We start from the raw sequence: 24,691 nt of genomic DNA on the forward strand, positions 1-24,691 counted from the left end.
TAAATGTATATTTGAAAAGGCAAATTCAAAGGAATCATAGAGATTGTAACACTCGCACTTGAAATTATAAATCAATTGTTATTATAGTTTTCCGTTCTTGATTATTATTTTCTCGACGTGAATTTTATTGTCTACAGATGTAACAAGTAGAATGAGGATAAATTTGAAGTATTTTGGATTGAATAGGTAAAAGAAAGGACAAGTTTGATCAAGTAGATGAAAGGGTAATATTTTTGTAGCATTTCTAATAAATTGAGAGTATTTTTGTAGGTTCTCCATTTCTGAGTGAGCTAGTAAGCTTTATTTGGTCGTTGAATTAGTAATTCGAAAGTATTGTGTCAATGTATGATGATTTCTATGTTTTTCTATATATTGTAGGAGGTGATTTCTATAGCTACTTAAGATTCTAACTGACTAACCTTGAAGTTTATGCGATACTTTATCCTCTGCGTATTAGTTTTGCCGTTGTTTGACTTCAAATGTAATGCTAATATGGAGTAAGTTGTTACAAATCGGATATCAAATTACTAGCCGGATATTGAATTTATAAAACTTGTATGAAATAAGAGCAGGGTCAAAAGAGAAATTTTACAAGGGGCCGCTTGAAAAGTTTAATGGGCTAAATATATATAAGGTGCTTCAAGTAGATGAGGGAGCAATATTCAGTGGCATCCCTTCTCCTAACAGTGTGTGGATGAGAAAGCAGCTTGTGTTTCTGATGTTGCCACTGCTTCACTCTCTAACCAACCTCTGCTAAAAAGAATATAAAAAAAAGATATGCAATAACAATATCCCATACATGGCAACAACAGGAGGTTCTATTTCACTTTCTAGCTTCCCTTCATCATCTTTTTGCCGTAAACCTAAACCCATATTGCCTGCTGATTCACTTGAACTAAGACACCTCAAAACATGCAAAAATCTTGTCTGCTTTGCAGCCCAAGAATCTTCATCTCTAACTGGTAATTTTTCACTTCTTTTTTTTTTTATAATGAAATTGGTCATATTCATGACGTCCTCTTATACATACAATTGATAATTGACAATACAACTAGTTGCTGAGGAGAAAAAAGAGTCTCAGACTGCTGAAGAAAAAACAAAGGCAAAGGCTCCAGACAAGCCTCTACATCAGATGATGGAGGAGAATATTATACCTTCACTCAAAGCAACTCTTGAATCTCAAAATGACATCCTTGAGCTTGAGCTATCGTTTAGTGAAAACAAAGTGAGTATCCTATTAACTTGTCTTTTGATTGTACCACAACTTTCATAGTGCATTGACTTTGTTCTTGCAGCTGGAGGGCTCATTTCTAAAGAAGGGCAATCCATATTCATTTTGGGCATTCTTTCCAGATGGACTCACAGGTATGTCTCGACCATTTTCTCTTGAGAGTTCAGATTGCTTGAAGGAACAGGAAACTTACAAGAGTTATTGTTTGATGGCAGGTCCTAAAGGTTTCTCTTTGTCCTCCTATGGTTCTGGCGCGAGCACTGTGGAACCTTTTCTCGTTGATGAGAAAAAAATAACAGCAAAGCATGTTGTTTTCTGGGTTGAGAAGCGCTTAGCTGCCCAAGGAATTATTCCTGTCTGGAAAGAATAAGTGTGTATATTGTCTCTTACCTTCTCCCTTTTCTTCTTTCATGTACCAGTAAAAAGGTCCATTTATATGTAGTCAATCCTTGCTCTTCCTCTTCCTCTTCCTCTTCCTCTTTCTCTTCCTCTTCCATTGTGTATTTAATATAACAAATGTACACTTGCCACATGAAATGAAATTTCACATTTCCCGAATGACAACAAAATATTTCAAACTCGGGTTTATAAAATGGTAGAATCTCATTAAACATACAGCATATAAGTACATTGCAAATAGAATGCAACAGGCACACATACAACACAAGGAAGAGTGTCGACTTGTCAATGTTCAAGGTGCAAGCAGATGCTGTCTTTTTAAACAAGCAGTTTATCAGGGTGATAATAACTCAAAACAAGCGTCTTACCATACAATGCAAACGCATCGGAAGAGCCTAAGTTTGGAGAAGTTTTGGCACTTGAAGCTAATAATTAGGCATCGAACTGACACCTGTACCCTGTATTGCAAGTCAAAGCTCACTTGAAAAGTCCTGCAACCTCAGGGGAAGATACACCTCCAGCTTGTAACATCAACTGACAGTGAAAACTGAATATTCAGTGGTCACGGAGAGAGAAACAGAAGGTTAGGGTCAGGAGCTGGGACACAGCAAAACTGCCTCTTACCTGGTGCGGAAGCATAGATTGCCCCCACGGTGATCTTTCTGTATACATGACTGGCCTTTCTGCAAAAACAAAAGAACAAATGAATGAGTTGTGATCACAAGTGTGGGGGATGGACAAACCATCAAATTTCATAGCAAGAAGTGAGTGATCGTCATGCTTTCACAATAATTTTTCTGGTCTACTCCACTTAAAAAAATCAACAGAAATAAATTAAAATGAATTCAACACTCTCCATGTTTTAACTGTGGGAACTGTTAGAATAGGAATACGTATTTCTTACTTAGAATAGGAATTGAAAAAGGATTCCAATGTAGTGTCTATAAATAGGGTCTTCATGTAACAATTTAGATGCGCAATTCAATAATATTTTCTCCATTATTTCTCACATGGTATCAGAGCATTGGTGAGAAACAAACAATTCAATTTCCGGTGACGTTTGGGATGGATTTTATCATTTTTTATTCTGTGGGTGCTGTGCGAAAACCAACACCACCACGAGACTCAGAAATCTCCCGCAACCAAACCCCAGCCAGAACCACCGGAAAACAGCATCACACGCGCCCTCACGCGCCGATCGAAGGTGGAAGATTCCGGCGAGATCAGGCTCACGCACCGGCGCGTGAGGACTTATCCGGCCATAGTCTTTGAGAATTTTTTCGACAGTTGAGGTCGTCCAGCCATTCCGACCCAGCCAATACTGTTTTTGACCACTTCTATTTAGATTCGATCACAGGAATTAGGGTTTCGGTGATTTTCGGGCAGTTTCCGGCGCATGAGTGCTGCTCCGATCTCTTCTTTTTTTTTCGAGTTCCTCTCTTTTGTTAGGGTCGTCCAGTGTTTTCGGTAAGAACCCATACAGTTATCTCCAGATCCGATCACCGGAATTAGGGTTCCGGTGATTTTTTGGCAGTTCCCAGCAAAATTCCGACAAAATCAGAATTTTTCAGGCCACTGTGGACAGCTTCCAATATTTTCAGACTTATGTAGCAGCTTCCGGCAGTTCCCAGCGTACATACCAATCCATGGAGAATAGACGGGGGAGAGAATGTTTTGGAAAATTTCAATCTAAGTGTAGTCATTGTCATAAACCTGGACACACTCATGACATATGTTTTATTTTGCATGGTCGACCACCCAGTTATGATCATGTTGTTCTAAGGGAATATATAGAGTTCCTTCGGTATCGTGCAAATAAACAAACGTCTCCACAAGTAGTTTCGGTTGCAAAACCTAATGTTTCTATTGCGGGTAATTCTTTTACTTGTATATCACAGTCTAACACTCTTGGATCATGGGTCATAGACTCGGGGGCTTCTGATCATATCACTGGTAATAAATCACTTTTGTTTGATAGTTTATTCACAATCTCTTCCAGCTATTACATTAGCCAATGGGATACAAGCAAAACCAAAAGGGGTTGGAAAAGCCAAACCCATATCTTTTGTCACTCTTGACTCTGTTCTTTATGTCCCTGGTTCTCCTTTTAATCTAGCATCGGTTAGTCGTTTGACGAAAGCCCTACATTGTAGCATAACTTTTTTTGATCATTTCTTTCTCATCCAGGACCGCAGTACGGGATAAACGATTGGAACAGGATATGAATCACAAGGCCTTTACTATCTTACCTCTTCTAATTCTTTAACAGCATGCTCCGTTACAGATTCCCCAGATCTAATTCACAAACGTTTGGGACACCCAAGTCTATCCAAACTGCAAAAGATGGTGCCTAGTTTGTCTGGTTTATCCACATTAGATTGTGAGTCGTGTCAACTTGGAAAACACACTCGTGCTACATTTTCTCGTATTACTGAGGGTTCTATTTTTTCATTAGTTCATTCTGATATTTGGGGTCCTAGTAGAGTCAGTTCCCCCTTAAGATTTCGTTATTTTGTTAGTTTAATTGATGATTATTCGAGATGCACTTGGGTTTTCTTAATGAAAGATCATTTTGAGTTATTTTTTCATTAGTTCATTCTGATATTTGGGGTCCTAGTAGAGTCAGTTCCCCCGTAAGATTTCGTTATTTTGTTAGTTTCATTGATGATTATTCGAGATGCACTTGGGTTTTCTTAATGAAAGATCGTTTTGAGTTATTTTCTATTTTCAAAGGTACTTTTGCTGAAATACAAAATTAGTTTGGTGTTTCTATTCGTACTTTCCGTAGTGATAATGCCTAAGAATACTTATCATCCCAATTTCAGGAATTTATGTCTCACCACGGAATTATTCACCAAACATCTTGTTCATACACTCCTCAACAAAATGGTGTCGCAGAAAGAAAGAATAGGCATCTCATAGAGACTGCTCACACTCTCCTCATTGAATCCCATGTTTTGCTGCGTTTTTAGGGCGATGCAGTCCTTTCTGTTTGTTATTTAATTAACAGAATGCCCTTTCTTCTATTCAAAATCAGGTTCCACATTCCATATTGTTTCCTCAGTCACATCTCTATCCTATACGCCCTCGTGTCTTTGGAGTTCATGCTTTGTTCATAATTTAGCCCCAGGAAAAGATAAATTAGCTCCTCGTGCCCTCAAATGTGTCTTTCTTGGTTACTCTAGAGTTCAAAAAGGGTATCGTTGTTATTCACATGATCTTCATCGATACCTTATGCCCGCTGACGTTACATTTTTTGAGTCTCAGCCTTGCTATACATCTTCTGATCATACTGATGTCTCTATGGTCTTACCCATACCTCAAGTGTTACCTGTGCCAACCTTTGAGGGATCTACAGTTACGTCTACATCTCCAGTTGCAGTGCCACCACTACTAACTTATCATCGCCGTCCACGTCCAACCCTAGTCCCAGATGATTCATGTCATGCGCCAGACCCTGCTCCTATTGCGGACTTGCCTCTACCTAGCCCACCGCTTGCACTTCAAAAAGGTATACGATCTACTCGAAATACTAACCCGCATTATACCTTCAAAAGTTATCATCGTCTATCATCACCCCATTATGCCTTTGTGTCGTCTTTGTCCTCTGTTTCCATTCATAAGACTATAGGTGAAGCACTTTCTCATTCTGGATGGAGGCAGGCTATGGTTGATGAGATGTCTGCTTTACATAAGAGTGGTACTTGGGAGCTTGTCTCCCTTCCTGCAGGTAAATCTATTGTTGGCTATCGTTGGTTTTATGCAGTCAAAATTGGTCCAGATGGTCAGATTGATCGACTTAAGACTCGCCTTGTCGCCAAAGGGTATACTCAGATATTTGGGCTAGATTATAGTGACACTTTCGCTCCTGTGGCTAAAATAGCATCTGTTCGTCTTTTTCTATCTATGGTTGTCGTTCGTCATTGGCCTTTTTATCAGTTGGACATAAAGAATGTTTTTCTGCATGGTGATCTTGAGAAAGAAGTCTATATGGAGCAACCACCTGGTTTTGTTGCTCAGGGGAGTCTAGTAGTCTTGTATGTTGATTGCGTAGGTCACTCTATGGTCTGAAACAGTCTCCTCGAGCTTGGTTTGGGAAGTTCAGCACAGTAATTCAGGAGTTTGGCATGACTCATAGTGGAGCTGATCACTCTGTGTTTTATCGACATTCTGCACCAGGTCGATGTATCTATTTGGTTGTTTATGTTGATGATATTGTTATCACAGGTAATGATCAAGATGGTATCACCGATTTAAAGCAACATCTTTTTAAGCACTTTCAGACTAAAGACCTTGACAGATTGAAGTATTTTCTAGGTATTGAGATTGCTCAGTCTAGATCAGGCATTGTTATCTCTCAACGCAAGTATGCCTTAGACATTCTTGAGCGATAGGAATGATGGGATGTAGACCTATTGACACTCCGATGGATCCGAATGTTAAACTTTTTCCGGGACAGGGGGAGACACTTAGTAATCCTGAAAGGTATAGACGACTTGTTGGAAAGTTGAATTATCTCACAGTGACTAGACCAGACATCTCTTTTCGCATGAGTGTTGTAAGTCAGTTTATGACTTCCCCTTGTGATAGTCAATGGGAAGCAGTTGTTCGTATTCTTCGATATATAAAGTCAGCCCCTGACAAAAGACTACTCTTTGAGGATCAAGGTCATGAGCATATCATTGGATATACGGACGTTGATTGGGCAGGATCACCCTCTGACAAACGTTCGACATCCGGATATTGTGTTTTAGTTGGAGGTAATTTGGTGTCGTGGAAGATTAAGAAACAAAATGTGGTTGCTCGATCTAGAGCAAAATCTGAATATCGAGCAATGGCAACAGCAACTTGTGAGTTAGTTTGGCTCAAACAGTTACTGGAAGAACTAAAATTTGGCAAAATTGATCAGATAGAACTTGTGTGTGATAATCAAGCGGCTCTTCATATCGCATCAAATCCAGTGTTTACTCTCAGGAGATATTGTTACAAAATTTGTGAAGTCAAATGATCAGCTTGCAGATATGTTCACTAAGTCTCTCACATGTCCTCGTATTAATTACATCTGTAACAAGCTAGGTGCATACAATTTGTATGCACCAGCTTGAGGGGGAGTGTTAGAATAGGAATAAGTATTTCTTACTTAGAATAGGAATTAGAATAGGAATTAGAATAGGAATAAGACTAGGAATTTTAGTTGGAAAAGGTTTTATTTCTCACACGAACTACTGTACTATGATAGAAGTACTATCAGCACTCGGCAATTGTGAAACACAATAGGTTGGAACTCTCACAAGACATTGCTGAAACATTGCATGATATCATAAAGGAAGCCATGAAAGAAGCAGAGCATGATACATCCTTGTGGAACATGCCAAAATATATTTTAGAATCTCCCAGGGGTCAGACAACAAATACTAACACATCAAATGACAAACTGTCCATTCTCTACTTCCTCCACCCTCTTTTGTGGTAAGAATAACAAGGATAAAGCAATGTTAAAGAATTACAAGAGTCCCACATCGTTGGTTAATGGGATGGGTGAACTCCTTATAAGACTTGGGCAATCCTCCTCCCTTTGAGTTAACTTTTGGGGTGTGGGTTAGGCATAAAACCTAATTTAACAAGCAAAAACCATTATGATCCCACTCCAATCCCCTTCCTCCATTTCCCCTACCAACAATTTTTCAAAAGTAATTATAAAAAAAACCTCACCGCAACATAAAAAGAAAAGGAAAGAAAAAAAGGCAAGTCCTAATTCATTCTTCATTCGTAACTTGTCATATTCTGGCCAGTACAAATTCTATTAAATTTTAAATGATGTGTACTGTTGTCATTCGAATATGCTTATTTCAGGGTAAATTTAGCACAAGAAAGTGTAGATCAAACAACACACTATGTCCAACTCCTATCTCATGAACCTCTACAATATGAAAACAATTTTAGGTGATGAACATGCAGGTGATGATGTGCTACTTTTTCCACCAATATCCAATCAGAGTAACTGTGAGTTTAAAGCTTTTTACCATGTATTTCAAGAGACACGTAAAGACATAAAATTGTGGGACTATGCAATGTCACCTTAACTATTAGTAGAGTTGATTTAAATCTCCAGCTATCAGTAGAGTTAATTTACTTTATGCATCGACAAAGTATCCCATCAAGCAGAAGCTTTTTCAGTATACAAACCAGCAGAGCCACACGCCTAATTCCCTGAGTGGAGCCTTTGTGCACTGTAGCTAGATTTTTACAAATATGCAATCTTAAGATTAGATGAATTGCTAAGAGATGACTCAGATCATAGTTCTGAATAAATTTTCTGGTCACATACTCTCAAGACAGAGTTGATACGGTCATCTAGGGAAAAATCAGCAACAAACAAAAATACACTTCAATTACAAATTAGTTGATGCAGATAGCTATATTTATCCTTTATATCCATTCTGCTTCATCTAAGAAGAGATTAGACCCATTGAAATAGTAAAGAGCAGCAGGCCACCCTTTCACTCACCAGAAGAATCATATGGTAAATTATTGTAAGCATTCAAAGCAGCCATCCAACCTACAAAAACATGAAACAGTTCATTAACATTCTCGCTTGCAACTACTTGTTCATAAGAGAAACTGCTACCACCATTATTCATCCAAGAGTGGAAACTGGCTGACAAAGAATCAAAACAACTGAAAGAGATGGTATGTGAGGCTTGCTCACTCATCTTAATTGAGACCTATCCTACAACTGGCTAACTGAATTTGACAGGCATTCTTCCCAATTAGGTCAACAAATATTGATATGGAAAAGTGGCTGGATTACAGAATTTAATCAGAAAAACAACAGTAGTTGCTCATTAATGATGGGAAAAATTATGCCATCTAAATGCATATCACCATTCATCTCATTTGCCTCACGGCAGACGACCAAAATTAAATTAGCGAACTTATAAAAAGAATTTTTGGGTTGTAGGTGTGTTAAAATTAGTTAGCTCCTCCAGATTTTCGCCTACCAAGTGAACGATTCATGCAATAGAAAGGGACATCACAGAAACAAAAATCAATTCAATGAAACATGTCCAAATTTAGCAATATACACAATTATGGAAACATCATCACAAATACCGCTAATTGGGAGGGGCATAGCGTTTAAGGGGTGCAATGTTGGTGGTGGCTGATGAATCTATGGAAGGAATTTCCAGCATTTTTTTGGTTCAAAAGTGTTCACCAACTCTTTCGCCGCCGCCTCCGGTGTTTCTGTGGAAAATGAGCAACTTGTTTCTTCAGAATTTCCGACGATAATGTCAGCCGAACTTCACAACCCGTCGACGAAATTGGCAGATTAATGCAAGGGCTTTGGTGAAATCATGATTTGCTTTTAACACTCTGTTTGCACCTGTTGTTTCCTATTATATAATGTTAAAATAACAAAATATTATGTTTGAATACTTGCTTAATTATACCCAAAAAAATCAATTTTTTTTTTTTTGGTTTAAATATAAGGTCAATGGCCTTTTTATTCCAAACTAATTCCGTGCAAAATGAGTTGGAAATCTAAATAAGCCACAAAAATGTAAAAATAATTAAAATAAGTCATTATTTTAGTTACTAACTAAAATAAGTTTAGTGGAAAAAAAAGTTTCACTTTATTTAATGTTTTAAATATTTTTCGTTAGTGTCATAACGTGTATTTTTAATGTATAACGGAACTTTTTCTTACGTTTTATAAAGTGGAAGAAAAAGTTCTACTTTATAAAGTGGAAGAAAATCTTTCATTTTATAAAAAATTACTTTACCTTTTCACCTTCTCCTTCTTTCTTTCACTTTCATGGTTTCTAAGCTTACACTTTGAAGATGAACATTGATAGTCCCAATCAGACAACTAAGCGGCCTCACATTAAATAAATCAAAATTTTGGAGTAGCACAACCCGACAACATAACAATTCGTCCCTACAAATTATATAAATTAGGTATTTCATTAACATCTCATATTTTCTTTACTTAGAATGTGTTTCATTTATCTCATCTTGTGTCTAGTATAGTATCATTTTGCCTAATGATTCTGATTCACAAAGTAAATTATAACTTACATGTTCTTAAATTATTTTGATTTTATTTTACAATGGAATAGTAAAAATAAATCGAGAAAATTTCATTTCTGCTTGTTAGTGGGATAATTATTGAAGTTCATAAGAGGATTAGTTGCTCAATCTCTATGTTGTATTAAATTTGAAAATAAATTATGAAAGAAATATTTCTATGGTCCAACTTTGGACCTTACATTAAAAAGGAGATTGGAATTATGAATAGTATAGTAAAGTTGAATTTTTTGAATTTTGTGAGAGTTCTTTAAGATACCCATTAGCTTTGACAAAATGATATTAAACATTTTTGAGAATGATATTAAACCACAAAGTTATAGTCTAGTTTGTTTTTATCTTATTATTTAACTACAATAGAATGAATCAAAATATAATGATGTAAACACTTGAAGCTAATCTGGAAAAGTTAAAAAAAAAAAATACTAAGGATGTTGGGAGCACTATACACCAGTGATTGTTCAAATGTTACTTCGCCAACACTATTCGGGTGATTGATTACTATTTCTGTGATTTTGTTTTAGTAATTTCTTTTGGAGCTAGTAGACTCAAGTTATTTCACCAACTTGAGCTGAAAGCCGAGAGAGTTATATCGTTATTCTTTGTTAGATTTTGATTAATAGTAGGAAGCATTCTTCATGATTATATCATAGTCAATAACTAAGAATTTTAAACATTATTTAGTTAAAATATTCTCGATCATCATATATGTTCTCACTACTTACTCAATTAGTATTTTTTTTCCTTTTACTCCCCTTCACAATTCAAAAGCTAAAACCTCGTTGAGGAACCTCGACAAATAATAAGAGGTAAATAAAAAGCAGAACTGTCTAGGCATTAATATGTCAAAATATAATTATATCGTACGAATTAATATAATTTTTCTTACAGTATATAATGGAGTGTGTTGTGAATCCTGGACCGATTGATCGTACAGTCCTTCTCTCTCAGAATGAGCATAAATCAGAATTTTTATGGAAAGGTGAGATACCATTTAGTAACCTTATGAGGACGGTGCACATGAATGATGCTTGGAATTTATTTTGTTTGCACCGACCTCATGAACGTGTTGAGGAGATCTTACGTAGGTCCGGACTGTATGATGTAGTTTGTGTGGGCAGGATGCAGTATGATCATGCCCTTGTTACAGCTATGGTTGAGCGTTGGAGGCCAGAGACTCATTGCTTCCACTTACCTTTTGGTGAGGTCACGATTACATTGCAGGATGCAGGTCTTGTTTGGTTTGCGCATCGATGGTGATGTTGTGTACATTTAGGATGCTACCAGAAGGATTCGTCCATGACGTACTTTATTAGAAACACTCACAGGATGTACCATAGCACCTACTGATATGGATGGTGCAAGTCGGGTGAGGATACATAGCATTACCGGCTACTTGCGAGATCAGTCACAAGTAGATCCGATAAGAGATGCTACTCCAGTGGAACAAGTGGAGTGGATTGCTAGATTTACATGCTTGTTATATTATGGGGCATCTTATTTTCGAACACTTCAGGATACCTTATTAGTTTACAATACTTGGCGTTCTTAGATCCTATCCACAATGTAGGTAAGTACAGTTGGGGTAGTGCAGTGCTAGTCTACTTGTACCGTGCACTTTGTCGAGCATCTATCGGTAATGTGGTTGACATTTGCGAATTTATTCCTCTCCTTCAGGTAACTTTACTTAAGTTTTAAAATACATTCAAATGTAAAAATCTTTAACATTATACCGTACAAGAATATTTTTTCTATATTCAACTTTAAAATATTTAAATGACATACAAATAGTTTATTTTCTTTGCCTGCTTCTTTCGACAGAAACTTGCATTGATAAAGCACACAATGTTATTCTATTAGAAGACATATATAGTTTTAAAAAAAGGGTCCAACCAAAGGTTGAAACTTACTTCATAATAAATATGAATAATTATTATAAAGCCTACATAGTTTTAAAAAAGATTCACATACATTTTTCTATAGCTATAAAAATATATATATGTAATTATCTATTTTTTTTTAATGATGATAATTTAATTATTTTGTTTGTCACATCAAGGTTTTGTGTTGGGAGGGGATCTTGTTTGTACAACCATCAGCTCCTCCTCAGCATGATGGTGACATGTTACTTCCATATGCTAGGCGTTGGACACGTGGAATTGATAGGGATACTGAGTCACATCACGTTCTTATCCCGATTAGAGACCAGTTAGACCGCATGACGGAGGATCAGGTACATCAAATAAAATTTTGCAACTCTACTAAAATAATTAAAAAATATAAATTATATATAAAAGTAAATCAATAATAATTTTATTTGTATACTAATCAATTAATGTTGATTTTATTTAATTGTTATATTTTAAAAATAGTTTCGATGGACACCGTACAATGAGATTTTACATACACTTCCTCATTGTTGTATGGTCGATGAGCCTCTATGGATGGCATGTGTCCCTATGTTTTGCCTAGAGATGTTGAAGTGCACTCGCCCGATAGAGTAATGCGTCATTTTGGTCATTCCCAGTATGTACCTGTGATTCCTAGTTGGGGAACCAACCACCACGTGCATGATCAACGTAGGAGGCTTGGACCAGAGGTTCTTGAAATAATGAATAAATATTTTCGTGATTGGGATAATCGACATCAGAGTTTAGCTGTTGAGGTAAATGATAGTACTAGCTGGGCAGGGTATAGATTATGGTACATGCGGCATGGAAGATTGCTTATAGGTAGGCCTGCATTAGAGGTTGACGTATCGTCAGACTTTGTTCATTTTTGCTGGTACTAGTATTGCAATGTCCAGAGGACTATTTAAGTTGTATAGTCTTGCATTACAGTGGCAGAGAGACACAACCTCAGCTTCACATGGTGAAGAGGTATCTCAGATTGTTAAAAATACATTGCTTGAGGCCGGAATACAATTTAGAGAGCCATTTTTTAGGGAGATCCTTTATTTGAACATGTGCGTGCAAGAGGAACCAGACGTGAACGGATGGGGCATAGAGGTAGAGCTCGAGGATACGCTCTAGGACGTGGCGCTGGTGGTATACCTATTCCTCCAGACATAGAGGCAGAGGTGAGAGTAGAGGCTGATGATTTGCATGTTCATCAGTTTGGCACGTCAAACATCATGAATTTATTACATATGTCATTTGATCTTATTCAAGATAGACTCGAGATGTGGAAGGAATCGGACGTATGAGTTATGAATCAACAATAGATGTTGGAGATTATTTATCTGATATCGCGGTAAGCATTAACAATTTATTATAAACTTAAAACATTACTAACTTATATAAGTATTTCAAAATAAATAAATAAAACTATTTATATATTTTTGTAGGGCACATCAGGTATTGTCCATTGTGACACCAAAGATACTACTATTTATAACACTCAAGATTTTATTGAATGGTTAATTGATGATCTGATTGAGTCGCAGATTCGTGTTATTTATCTATTTAATACAGTTATTTCCTTTAATTACTGAATGAGGGGGTCTTTTGTTTTTCTTTTGTTTTAGCTATTGAGAATTCGAGAAAAGATGGAATCGTCAACTTATGCCTTACATTATACTTTTTTTTTCATTTTTGCTTTACAGGGAATTTTTGTATTTTTGTCATTTATTTTTGAAATATTTATAGTAGTTATTAACACTTTGATTTTATATTAAATTATGTTTTAATTATTTTTTAGATTCATACTACGGGACCTTCATCTACAGTGGAGGAGAGTGACAATCATAGAGGATATTGTTCCGACAGTTAATGAGGGTCCCAATGTTACACAGGTTTATGTTATTTATTTATTTTTGAAATGTTTATATTAATTATTAAAACTTTGATTTTGTATTAAATTTAGTTTTAATAATTTTAGATTCATACTACGGGCCCTTTATCTACAGTGGAGGAGAGGCCCACGACAATCATAGAGGATATTATTCCGACAGTTAATGAGGGTCCCGATGTTACACAACTTTGTGTTATTTATTTATTTTTAAAATATTTATATTAATTATTAAAACTTTTATTTTATATTAAATTAAGTTTTAATAATTTTAGATTCATACTACGGGCCCTTCATCTACAGTGGAGGAGAGTCCACGACAATCATAGAGGCTATTGTTCCGACAGTTAATGAGGGTCCCGATGTTACACAGGTTTATGTTATTTATTTATTTTTTAAAATATTTCTATTAATTATTAAAACTTTGATTTTATATTAAATTAAATTTTAATAATTTTAGATTCATACTACGGGACCTTCATCTACAGTGGAGGAGAGTCCCACGATGATCATAGAGGATGTTGTTCGACAGTTAATGAGGATCCCAATGTTACACAGGTTTATGTTATTTTATTTTTTTTGAAATATTTATATTATTTATTTTGTAGACTTTTATTTTGCATCACATTGCATATTCCTATCATTTATACTTTTATTTTTTTAATTTCTACTACCTAACTTTGTATTTGCAGACCACGTTATCACCACTCTCGACTCCAGATGTTACTTTCATTATGTCAGTGGATGATATGCCGCAAACACCCGAAAGAAAAAAACTTGTTAAAAGAATTGTAAAGAATGTGAACATAAAGGATCTTCCGACTGAAAAAAGGAAGAGGAACAATGAAGATGAAGATGGATATACGGGACTTAGACCGCGAGATGTCTTACGAATTTCAAAAAAGGATTGTGGAACATAATATTATTATATTTGTGTATGAATCTTTTTTTGAGGGTGTATAGTAAATTATTCTAATCATATATAGTTTTATTTTGGTGTATGTATCTTTTTTTTTTCTGGTGTATAGTATTATTGATTTAGTTGTGTATATTATTATTATTTTGTGTATGTATTTTTTTTCTTTTAAAAAGTGAATAAAAAAATTGAAAATTTAAACATGACTTGAAGATGATCAAAAGTTTGAATAAAAAGTTGCATAAAAATTGATACAAGAATAAATTAACACAATTAAACATCTTTCTTTAGCTACTACCACCATATGAGGCGTTTCGAGTTCGTGAATGACAATTGCGCCTATCATGGCCTATTTGTTTGCACGTTGAGCACTTGCGAGTGAGTGTACTTGCAAGAACATCCATTTCATTTTGTATACGGGTGGTTTTATTTACGCCCACTTTTCGTAAATAATTTTTATTTGCTATCATAAGAAAGGGACTATCAGGCCAATACTTTTCACCGCCGAGTGGATTGAATTGTCCAAAGTAGGATTTTTTGTAGCTACGCAATTCTGGTGCCATATGCTCCCATGCTTGATACCCAATTTGGTCAAAACCCTTTATTGCATGAGAACATGGAATATGGTATGATTGCCATTTACCACATTGACATTTTCCTTGTGATGCATTTACAATGTGCTTATTACCACCACGACCATGATGCATATGTGTTTGCACCTCAAATATGTTTTTCCTTTGTTGGTGATAGTTGATAGTGTGTGACGTTGTGACTTTTTTCGATTATCCTCAAAAATCTTGAATGGTTTAGGCATCCATTGTTGCTTTCCCTGTACTAGATGATCCAAAAATAAAGTTCATGTCTCTATGCTCTCATTTGCAACTATTGCAAATGCCAAAGGTAATATAAAGTCATTACCATCTATTGTAATTGCAATCAACAACTTGATATCATATTTTCCATAGACATGTGTTCCATCGATCGATATAACAGGACGACAATGCACAAACCCATCAATGTATGGTTTAAAATCCCAAAACGCATAGTTGAATATATCTTCAATGACATCGACACGCCGCTCTGTTTTCTATTCTACTATTGTTCCAAGATTGAAGTGTTTCAAAGCTTCCATGAACTCAGTAACTCGGCAAAAGAACCCTCCCAAGTACCATAGACTATTTTAAAAGCCCGCTTGTGACCAAGATCTTCTACTTATCGAAATGCCATATGCTTTAAGAACGGTTGTTTGACAATCTTTGATGGGAAACCTGAAAAGTAATAATAATATTAATTATCAAATAAAAACGAATATTTTCTTATTAAATAAGAATCATGTAAGGATAAATATTACCTTGGCATTCTTTCTATATCAACACGGAGGACATTAACAATCATCTCAACATCCAAGTTGAAATGTCCTTCGCGACATGTACCCATATCACATGTATGTTCTTCAATGTCTCTTCCAACTTTCCACATGTTAACATGTTTATAAATAAAAGAAGTCAACCTAAATCGGCATCCTTGTTCTACACGCCTGCAAACAAGTCGTCATGATTGTTTTGTCGATTTATTAACAAAAAACTGCCTTGCTACTTTCAAATGTAGAAGTTTAACTACTCTTTGCAACTACTTCTTTGAATTGAATAACATGCCTTTTTCAATATAAATAGCACCATTTATGAAATCTTCTGGATCATGCCACGTACGTTGTGATGTATACTCATCATATGTATCACCAAAGATATCTGAACCATTCGGGAGATGATCAAGATAACGAATTTCATGATTACGAAACGGGCTCATGGACATTGGTCTTGGCGGTCGATTGAGAGTCAAAAAATCATCATCACTAGATGATGCCTCAAATGGAACATTATCTCCGGATTCCTCAGCATTAGGCAAATCATCACTATCACTAGCTGAAGGTGAGCCATAATTAAGAAGGTCACGATCATCGATATTCACAAGATCAATGGGTTCATCTTGTGTAATATTTTCCCTATATATGTAAAAAAGTATAAATATTTCGCTCATGCAATTAACTTACTTAAATAAAAAAAAATCAAGCGTTGGACATACCAAAAATCATCTGCACCAAAAATAGACGAGACATGAAAATTTGATGATGTCCCAACATTTTTCGTCATTTCAAAGTGTGATGACTGACCAAAATAATTATCTAATCCATAACTTGGAGCAATATTCCTATCTTGCTGAGGTAAACCGCTACAAAATATATAATAATAAGAAAACTAAATCATATAAACTAATAAATAATTGACAAAATCAACAAATAATGATTGAAATATAATTATTGAGCATTACCGATCACTTTCATTGATAGTTTCATTTAAATCAAAATCATATCGGCCGGTAAGAATATTTTGATAATGAGTCATGTTAGGAAAATCAGCAGATTGAGTTATTGGAAATTCATCAATGCTATTACGATTTTCTAATTGGGGATTGACATCGACTGATAAATGAGAACGTTGTTGACTAATCTTAGGCTCTTTCCTAACATAGATTTCAAGTAGTTAACTTGATTTGATCTATGTAGTCATTTGGAACCCTCAAAAAGTCGGTCAACGATTCGTCATTATAGATAATCCACTCTCCAAAATTAACTTGTCCTTGTGATAAAAATGAAGTAGAGTATTTTTCGACTATAATCAAATTATAATCAGTACTGTTTATACCCATCCTTTTATAAATTGATGAAATGAATTTATGATATCGAACATTAATTGTATATTTAGCATTGTGTTTGGGAGGACAATTATAATAAACGGTATTTCTGTCATGTATAATTTTGCCATCCCAATAAACTAAAACTTTAACTTTAGGCGTAAGAAGACATTTTTTTTAGACTGAATGAACAAATATAGAAGATTTTATGTTGTAGGTGATATCAAACATTTTAAACGTCCTTAAATAGATATTGAAAGTTCTTTCAAAATAAAAAAAATAAAAATACATAGGGTTCGTTTTATGACATGTTAAATCAACATAATTGTATGACAACACTGAAAAAACTTTTTCAAAACGTGAAAAATATTCCTCTTATAAAGTGTAATAAAAGTTCCACTTTATAAAGTGGAAGAAAAAGCTTCACTTTATAAAGTGGAAGACAAAGTTCCACTTTATATAGTGTAAGAAAAAGTTCCGTTATACATTAAAAATACACGTTATGACACTAACGGATAACGTTTGAAAAATTGGATAAAGTGGATTTTTTTTTCACTAAGCTTATTTTAGTTACTAATAAAAATAGTGGCTTATTTTTGTCATTTTTATATTTTGATGGCTTATTTTGATTTTCAACTCGTGCAAAATAGGCCACAACTGTGACCAACAAACCAAATAAAAACAACCAAAAAATAGGAAAATGGGTTAGTCCCTCCTCTGCATTAATGAATATTGTTTTTACCATCTTATCATGATTTTTCGTGTTGAAATTTGAGCTTAATCAATGATTATTGAAGTGTTTTGGTAGCTGTGAAGAGTTGCACACATTTTTTGAGATTTGTTGATCTATTGTAATGTTTGCTAGTTTATCTGTCACATGATTTGTCTCCCTAAATACATGATTAATATACACTGTGAATTTCTCATGTGTTGCTTCATTTCCTCCATCCGGTCTATGAGCTTTGAAGGTATATTCTATTCCTTGGAAATAATATTTTTCAAACTGAGCGAGTGTCACACCCCAAAATAGGGAGGCATAACTGGCACTCAACAACCTAGTTGATCAAGTTAGCCACTGAAACATATTAACTAACCAAATTGTGAGGCAAAAAGATCAAAGAGCACAACATCTTAAATGTAAAGCCTAGACCGTGTGTCATGACTTGTATGATAATAATTCATACAACCAATGGTAGACAAGCCCAAAAAAATAAAAATGCACGAGCTAGCTAGCTAGCTAGATAGATAGATAGAGAGAGAGAGAGAGAGAGAGAGAGAGAGAGAGAGAGAGACGCCAAGTCTATAGGCTGGAGATGGAAACTTACAAAAGACAACCCAAAATATTGTGTCCATAATAACCTTTACGAGTGACATAAGCACTATCAATACAAGGTCCCGACTATATCCAAACTGTACAACAAACCTAACACTCTCTGATACCCCAGGATAAGATGGAACTTACCAACTCACAACTAAAAATGAATCTTAGTGGGTGATTAGATCAGAATCTATGCCTAAACCTACTCGCACGAAATAAAAAATAGTGTCCTCAGGCAATGGGACGTGAGTACGAATAAAAATATACTGGTATCTAAAGCGAAAAGTAGTATGATAAGCAACTATTGTAAAAAGATAAAAGAGATACAACCTGAAATTGAAACTCAAATAATCTTCATGATTGATGTTTGGCCTCCCACTATTTAAATATGCATGGTATGCTTGAATAATTGTATGTCATGAATACATATATATAAATGCAAATGCATGACATATTCAACCAAATGCTAGCAACGACGGTGTTTGCTGGTAGCTAACCGACATTATATTCGTCAACTTGTGGTCATAAGTGTCTCATACGTATAAATATAGGCAATAGGCCCCATACCACCTGCTTATAGCTCGAGAGTAGAATGCATAACATGCCACATCATGAATTTAAAGCACATGTATATTACCGTTGTCACGTTGCAAATCTTGGCCTGTTTGTGTACTCTTATTCTCATAATCCTGTAATCACTTTCGTATGACATCTAACCATCTCATGGAACCTCATATGTTCTTTTGAATAAGCTTGAAAACTTAACTCGACTTTTAGAAAGATAATCTAAGCTTGAAGATGTTCACAACAAGTTTAGCATGATTTATTTAGTTCCTATACTTAGTTCCTAAATGATTTATAAAAAAAGTATTTCAAAATCAAGTGTTTTAATAGTTTAAACATTTAAGTTATGTTTGAGAGTGTTGAAAATCGTGAGTTACTTTAAAGATTTTCATAATAAACTTCAGAGGGGAAAGAAAGCTAATTAAAAATAATAAGGGCCTCCTGTAATATTTTTAACAGACATCACCGAAGGTTGAACAAGAATTCATACATATGGACTTATAATAAAAAAAATCGATAAAATGACATGTAGATGTTGAATATTTAATGTATCCAAACAAGTGAAATATTAAAATACGAGAATTATGTAAATAATTCGGTTGAGATCCCAAAGTCTTTCATATAAGGTCTTTATAGCAAGAGAAAAGTAAAATATCACATTTAGTATTTTAGAAATTTCTCAAGAGTCATGCTAAAATTAAGAACGGAGCTTAGCCTTAACATACCTTTCCAATGAACACTCAAATGCCTGCAGTTTCTACACAAAACTTGTTCCTTACATCCTAAGCTTCGCAAACATTATATACACACAACTGGTACACACTAACAATTCATAATTGAGATTAACTCGAAAAATTTGTCATATGGCCCCAATTTGATGAAATATCCATCGAACTTCGTAAAAACAATAATAAAAACGTCCGAGATGATTACCTTAGCAAACCAAATGTAAATCTTGAAGAAACAACAATAACTATCATTTTATATTTTCAAAAACTAGTTTCAAACGCAACTAATGGAAGGGAAAAACAATTGCCACGTGTAGAGATCATGTTTCTAGGCACAGGGGCACCCTTTAATGGTAGAAATTGATAAAAACTAACCTTCATCATGCAATAACTTCATTAGAACCTTCCTTCAGCTTTCTTTTCTGGTTAGGAAGTGAAAAGAAATGTTTTATGGGTTAAAACGTCGAGTAAGCCGACATACTATATTTTTTACCCAACCAAATTCACGACCTGAATTCTGAACAAAAAATTATAAACAATGATTCGTAATGATACCAATACAATATATATATATATATACTAACTTAGTATCAGTTAAGCAAAAATATTAACTTTAAAGATACCAATACAATATATGATATTGATTTGATATCAGTTAAACGAAATGTCGGTACGAATTGTAATTTTTTAAAAAAAAGGGTATTTCTTAAATTATTTTGAATTTTATAATCCATTTATATAGTTTTTCTAAAATATTAGTAAAAAAAAAAGGAGCATACATTGAGGATGCAAAATGCAAATAAGTCTAAATAAGCACTAAAGGCCAATTTTATTTATTTATTTATTTATATATATAAAAAAGCAACAATTAATTATGCAGAAATATATATAGTATTGTGATTTCATGAATAGCAATCTAAAAATGGCAGGAAACGAAGAAGAGAGAGTCCAAATTCGGGCTTCTCTTAAAGCTCAGAGTTGCTTCAATAATTATCCGAAATGGAAAGAAAAGGTAAAAATTTAGTGTTGTTTAGTTGTACAAATTTTGTCAATGTTTGATTTAAGTGTTTGTTTGTTTGTAGCTGAGAGAAAATTGTTACACAAGGGTCAGAGAAGATCGAAGCCGCCTTCTTTGGAAATTAAGGTTCGCCAACAATCAGCCACATCAGGTGATTTCACTACCATGACATGATATAATTGCATTGTGTATTCTCTCCAAAGACCTTATTGGTGATAGATATCAACTAGTTAAGATGGAAGGCTTATTCATTTAGTAGGAGAGTTTTAGTTTCTTTAGAGATTTGTATCTCACTAGGATATGTAGAGAACCTCTAATGTTAGGAAATCTAAAAGTACAGAATATTTTATTTTTTTTATAGAGATAGAGTGAAATCTAAACCACTTAGCTTGGATTGAGAAAAAGATGGCTTTTCCTCGATGAAATGAAAATTAGATTCACGTAACAAGAGAAAGATTTCCTATTCCTTAGCCGGAAAGATATGTGGCCATGAAAGAGGGATTAAGTGGAACAAAATTGACTGGGTAGTAGAGTGCTGGGAATAGTTGCTGTGTAGCGCTTGCATATCTATGGAATATCTCATGCAACTGCTCAACATTCTTTTTGTTATATCATCCCTCTTTTTTCCCTATGTTATATGCTAGCACCTATCTTCTTGATCAAGGCCTCTTGTAAAGTATTTACTATTTACTATCAAACAATAGAGTGAAGAGGAGGAAGACCCAGCTAAGTGGAATGTGATGGCTGATCCATGTGTAGCAAAATGTGTTGTGTCAATAAAACATTGCGTACAAAGTGGTTATGTTGGTTTGACCCGTTGAATGACCATCAATATGAGAACTGCTGCAACCTTGTTAATTTTCGTCCCTGAGTTATTGTCTGGAAAAAATAATCGGAACAGCACTTGAGTTTGTTGTATGTCACTCAACAACAAATAATCTGTAAGTTCTTTCAAGGTGATTTTCCTTCGTACTGATAAGTATAGGCTTACTTGGAGGACAACATTCTTTTGTAAACTGAAAATTTTCTCTTCTCTAGTATGTCTTTTGGTGTCTAGGCGTATCAGAAGACCTTAGCTGAGAGCCTGAGACAGATATTTTTCAAGTGACATGTATCTTCACGGTTTCATTGCATCTGAAATTTATTTTATCCCTACATTTTCTGCTCTTTTTTTTATGTATATCCAATGGAACCCTATGACTGGACTCCTATTTGTCACATGTTTGTCATTATTAATCAGCTTTTCCCTTAAAAATGGAAGTTCCCTTTTAAAATCCGTACTCGTTCAAAGGCTTGGTGTGTTGTCGGTTCTGAATGTGGTAATCAGTTTGCCTCCCAAGTCCCAACTTATCCCACTTTGTGTCTCCAAGAAAAGGTAATTAGTTTGTTCCTTGAATTTATATTAGACTATGTTGTTGCAGGATCTCGTCAAGTCATCTCTAGAGGACATAGTTTCTGACGAAATACAGAAATTTAAGCACTCATATCAGAGTGAGACTTTTGATAATTCTAAATTCTTCCTCGCACTGGATGATTCTATATGGGAATATGATGGCCTTCATGAAACTTATCAAGGTGATTGTGAGGAAATGCTGCTCGAAATGCAGAGGATTTTCTATGAAGATCTCAGGATGGAAGAAACAAAAGGTGAACGTCTTTTCCATATCATCTGGAGTTTGGTGCTCCACCTTGTTGATGGATTTTAGAGACCTCAGTTTTCTGAATAGACATAGCCTACTGTGTATGAACTCAGGGAAAATGGATTCTTTATTGAGGAGCTTAAAGACTCATTTTTTCAAAGTTAGAAGGTGACAGAAAGTCGTGAATGATATTATACCAAACAGAACTAGTTATTCTTGTTTAGTTTTATCTTGACCCATGAAGGAGGAAGGGGGTTATTTCAGGAACTACATTTCAATTAACCTTCCTTCTGAGTTAAATTGTTATGGCTTCTCGCAGAGCAAGTTTCAAATGAAACTTGGGAGGATGAAGAAGATGAGTATTTGGCTTGTGCAGTGTACGAGCACATGAACCTCAATGAGAAGGTATGTGGTCCACAATTAAAGCCAAAATAGAAAAGCAACCTTTCAAATTATCAGTTCAGATTAGTCAAAAAGTTAAAGATGTGCGTCTTCGATGTTAATTTTTTTTGTTAGAAAACCCTTTTTAGTCCCTATTTCACTAAGCAAGGAGTTGAATTTTTTTTCTTATTTGTTTCATGAGAATGCGAGTCATAGCATGGCATTGGTAGTCTAAATTTTCTATCAACTTCTAATTTGATACTTTTTACACCACCGTATACTTCCCCTATAAAAAATAACATTTCAATGACATTATATCTAATGTGATACTACCTCGATAACAGAGTGTTTGGTCATATAATGACACTAGAGCAAATGAGATGGCTAATTGATTATGCTGTAGTGAATATATTAGGCAGGATTAGTTGGAAGATGGCTAATGAAAGAAAGTTGGTACTGTTTCATGTGTTTACATTTGTGCGTGAATCCTTTGTTGATGATACATATTCACTGATTTATTCAGGTTTTGCCTTTTGGCATTGTTGTTATATGTTTCAGTTGCAGATTCATACATTCAGTACAAATTCACACGGTCTGTCAGTTGCCAGACAATTCTGATAATAGGTGATTTTTTTTGAATAACTTGATGTTTCCAATAGGCTGGCAAGGAGGTTTGGTGTCCCATCTGCAAGCAAGGAGAGTTGAAAGAGGACTGTCATCATATCTATTGCTCTCCTTGTGGACTCAGGCTCAACAGAGATGATGAGGTTAGTGTTTTTTAATTTCCATGTCTTGCGTATTTTTCAGAGTTTCTAAACCTTTTTGTTATTTTTCTAAACACCTGCTTCCTGATTTGAGTTAATTAGACGCTTACTTTCTTAGGTTTGAGTTGAAAAATATTTTCCCACCACACAGCCTTGCAGTTTTTTTGTTTTTATCTGCAAACCATATTCTGAGCTGTCGCTGTAATCTATTATTGTAAAGTATTGTATGACATTTTGGATATTGGTGAACCATTGAGAACTAGTAAGATAACATTTGAGTTTTATGTGTGTATTTGTCTGCACTCAGTTTTAATTGGTAATTTCTGGAGCATATTACAAATCTGATTAACAGAGTCGGTTTTTCCAGGTCAATCTAGAGGTGTTACGAAATAGGTTGGATGAAGCTCATTCAGACCATCTCGATCAAGGATGCAGGTTAAAACCAAAATTCTGCGTTGAAAATAGATTTGATCTGACTGCTCTGTACATAACCTGTCAGGGGTGCAGCATGTTTGAGGTTGTAATGTAGCCATTTTTTCACTTCCTTTTTTGGTGTGCTTCCCTTGATTGTAATGTGGAGTTATAGGTGATACGTTTGCTGAAGTTGATCAACCAAGTGGTGGGAACACTATTTATCTCGGTTTTGTGGTTAATCCAACTGATTCTATACAATCCTGTGTTCCCTCTTCTCTTATTACACTAGTTCCATTTTCTAACTCTAGGTCAAAGGACAAAAATCTTTTCCAGGCACCACGAATAATATTATTATATTTTCTTCTTCAGCCTTCATTATATGATATTCAACTGCTTTTCTTCAAGCAATGTTTTGATGAAATTTATACTCGCAAGGGATATTGCAACCACTAAACTTCAAGGTGTGTCACCTTGGAACTTGCTAGTTTGGTGCATCAAATGCAAATATACATAATTATAATGATGTGATTTTTCATGTTATATTTCACTTCTCTATAATAGTATTCTACCTACAACGACATTCATTATAGTAGTACATTCTTTATATTACTCTAATATTTTGTTAAAATGGTTGACAAATAAATTACCTTTTATTGAAGGTTTAGACAAAAATATTTATGAATTCAAACCATAGAATGCCACTAAGAGAATATAATTTATAAGACAACCTACAATTATAAAATCCTTACA

General features: G+C 34.8%; 2 protein-coding genes and 2 long non-coding RNA genes across 5 annotated transcripts; 3 read left to right on the top strand and 1 right to left on the bottom strand.

The window, feature by feature from the left end:
* Positions 1-799: 799 nt before the first annotated feature.
* LOC101248905 (uncharacterized) lies at positions 800-1,800 on the top strand. Its single transcript, XM_004246203.5, has 4 exons — positions 800-962; positions 1,056-1,225; positions 1,296-1,365; positions 1,447-1,800. Exons 1-4 carry the CDS (start codon positions 800-802, stop codon positions 1,599-1,601), a joined length of 558 nt encoding a protein of 185 aa, XP_004246251.1. The 3' UTR covers positions 1,602-1,800.
* Positions 1,711-9,044, bottom strand: LOC138338151 (uncharacterized). The gene is made up of 4 exons (XR_011211516.1): positions 8,744-9,044; positions 8,139-8,189; positions 2,255-2,313; positions 1,711-2,164 (listed from the first exon to the last, which is right to left on the bottom strand). It is a non-coding gene; the product is annotated as an uncharacterized lncRNA (long non-coding RNA).
* A 2,827-nt stretch (positions 9,045-11,871) lies between these two features.
* LOC138338312 (uncharacterized) lies at positions 11,872-17,049 on the top strand. Its single transcript, XR_011211756.1, has 2 exons — positions 11,872-12,450; positions 12,559-17,049. It is a non-coding gene; the product is annotated as an uncharacterized lncRNA (long non-coding RNA).
* Positions 17,050-20,581: 3,532 nt separating this feature from the next.
* On the top strand, positions 20,582-24,345 carry LOC101248604 (uncharacterized). Of its 2 annotated transcripts, XM_010327423.4 has the most exons (7): positions 20,582-20,736; positions 20,807-20,893; positions 22,164-22,233; positions 22,318-22,389; positions 22,702-22,787; positions 23,423-23,530; positions 23,895-24,345. In XM_010327423.4, exons 1-7 carry the CDS (start codon positions 20,629-20,631, stop codon positions 24,054-24,056), a joined length of 693 nt encoding a protein of 230 aa, XP_010325725.1. In that variant the 5' UTR covers positions 20,582-20,628; the 3' UTR covers positions 24,057-24,345. The 2 variants fall into 2 exon arrangements, with proteins under 2 accessions (XP_010325725.1, XP_004246250.1); XM_004246202.5 differs by having other exon boundaries at positions 22,164-22,389.
* Positions 24,346-24,691: the final 346 nt, after the last annotated feature.

Source organism: Solanum lycopersicum, chromosome 9 (assembly GCF_036512215.1).
Source record: "Solanum lycopersicum chromosome 9, SLM_r2.1".
Lineage (NCBI taxonomy): Eukaryota > Viridiplantae > Streptophyta > Magnoliopsida > Solanales > Solanaceae > Solanum > Solanum lycopersicum.

What these genes read in the sequence shown, in the direction of transcription:
- LOC101248905 (XM_004246203.5), top strand. Translation starts at nt 800, where the DNA reads ATGGCAACAACAGGAGGTTCTATTTCACTTTCTAGCTTCCCTTCATCA. An exon ending in AGAATCTTCATCTCTAACTG is followed by an intron (nt 963 to 1,055) that starts GTAATTTTTCAC and finishes CAATACAACTAG; the next exon opens with TTGCTGAGGAGAAAAAAGAG. An exon ending in CTTTCCAGATGGACTCACAG is followed by an intron (nt 1,366 to 1,446) that starts GTATGTCTCGAC and finishes GTTTGATGGCAG; the next exon opens with GTCCTAAAGGTTTCTCTTTG.
- LOC101248604 (XM_004246202.5), top strand. Translation starts at nt 20,629, where the DNA reads ATGAATAGCAATCTAAAAATGGCAGGAAACGAAGAAGAGAGAGTCCAA. An exon ending in ATCCGAAATGGAAAGAAAAG is followed by an intron (nt 20,737 to 20,806) that starts GTAAAAATTTAG and finishes GTTTGTTTGTAG; the next exon opens with CTGAGAGAAAATTGTTACAC. An exon ending in ACATGAACCTCAATGAGAAG is followed by an intron (nt 22,788 to 23,422) that starts GTATGTGGTCCA and finishes TGTTTCCAATAG; the next exon opens with GCTGGCAAGGAGGTTTGGTG.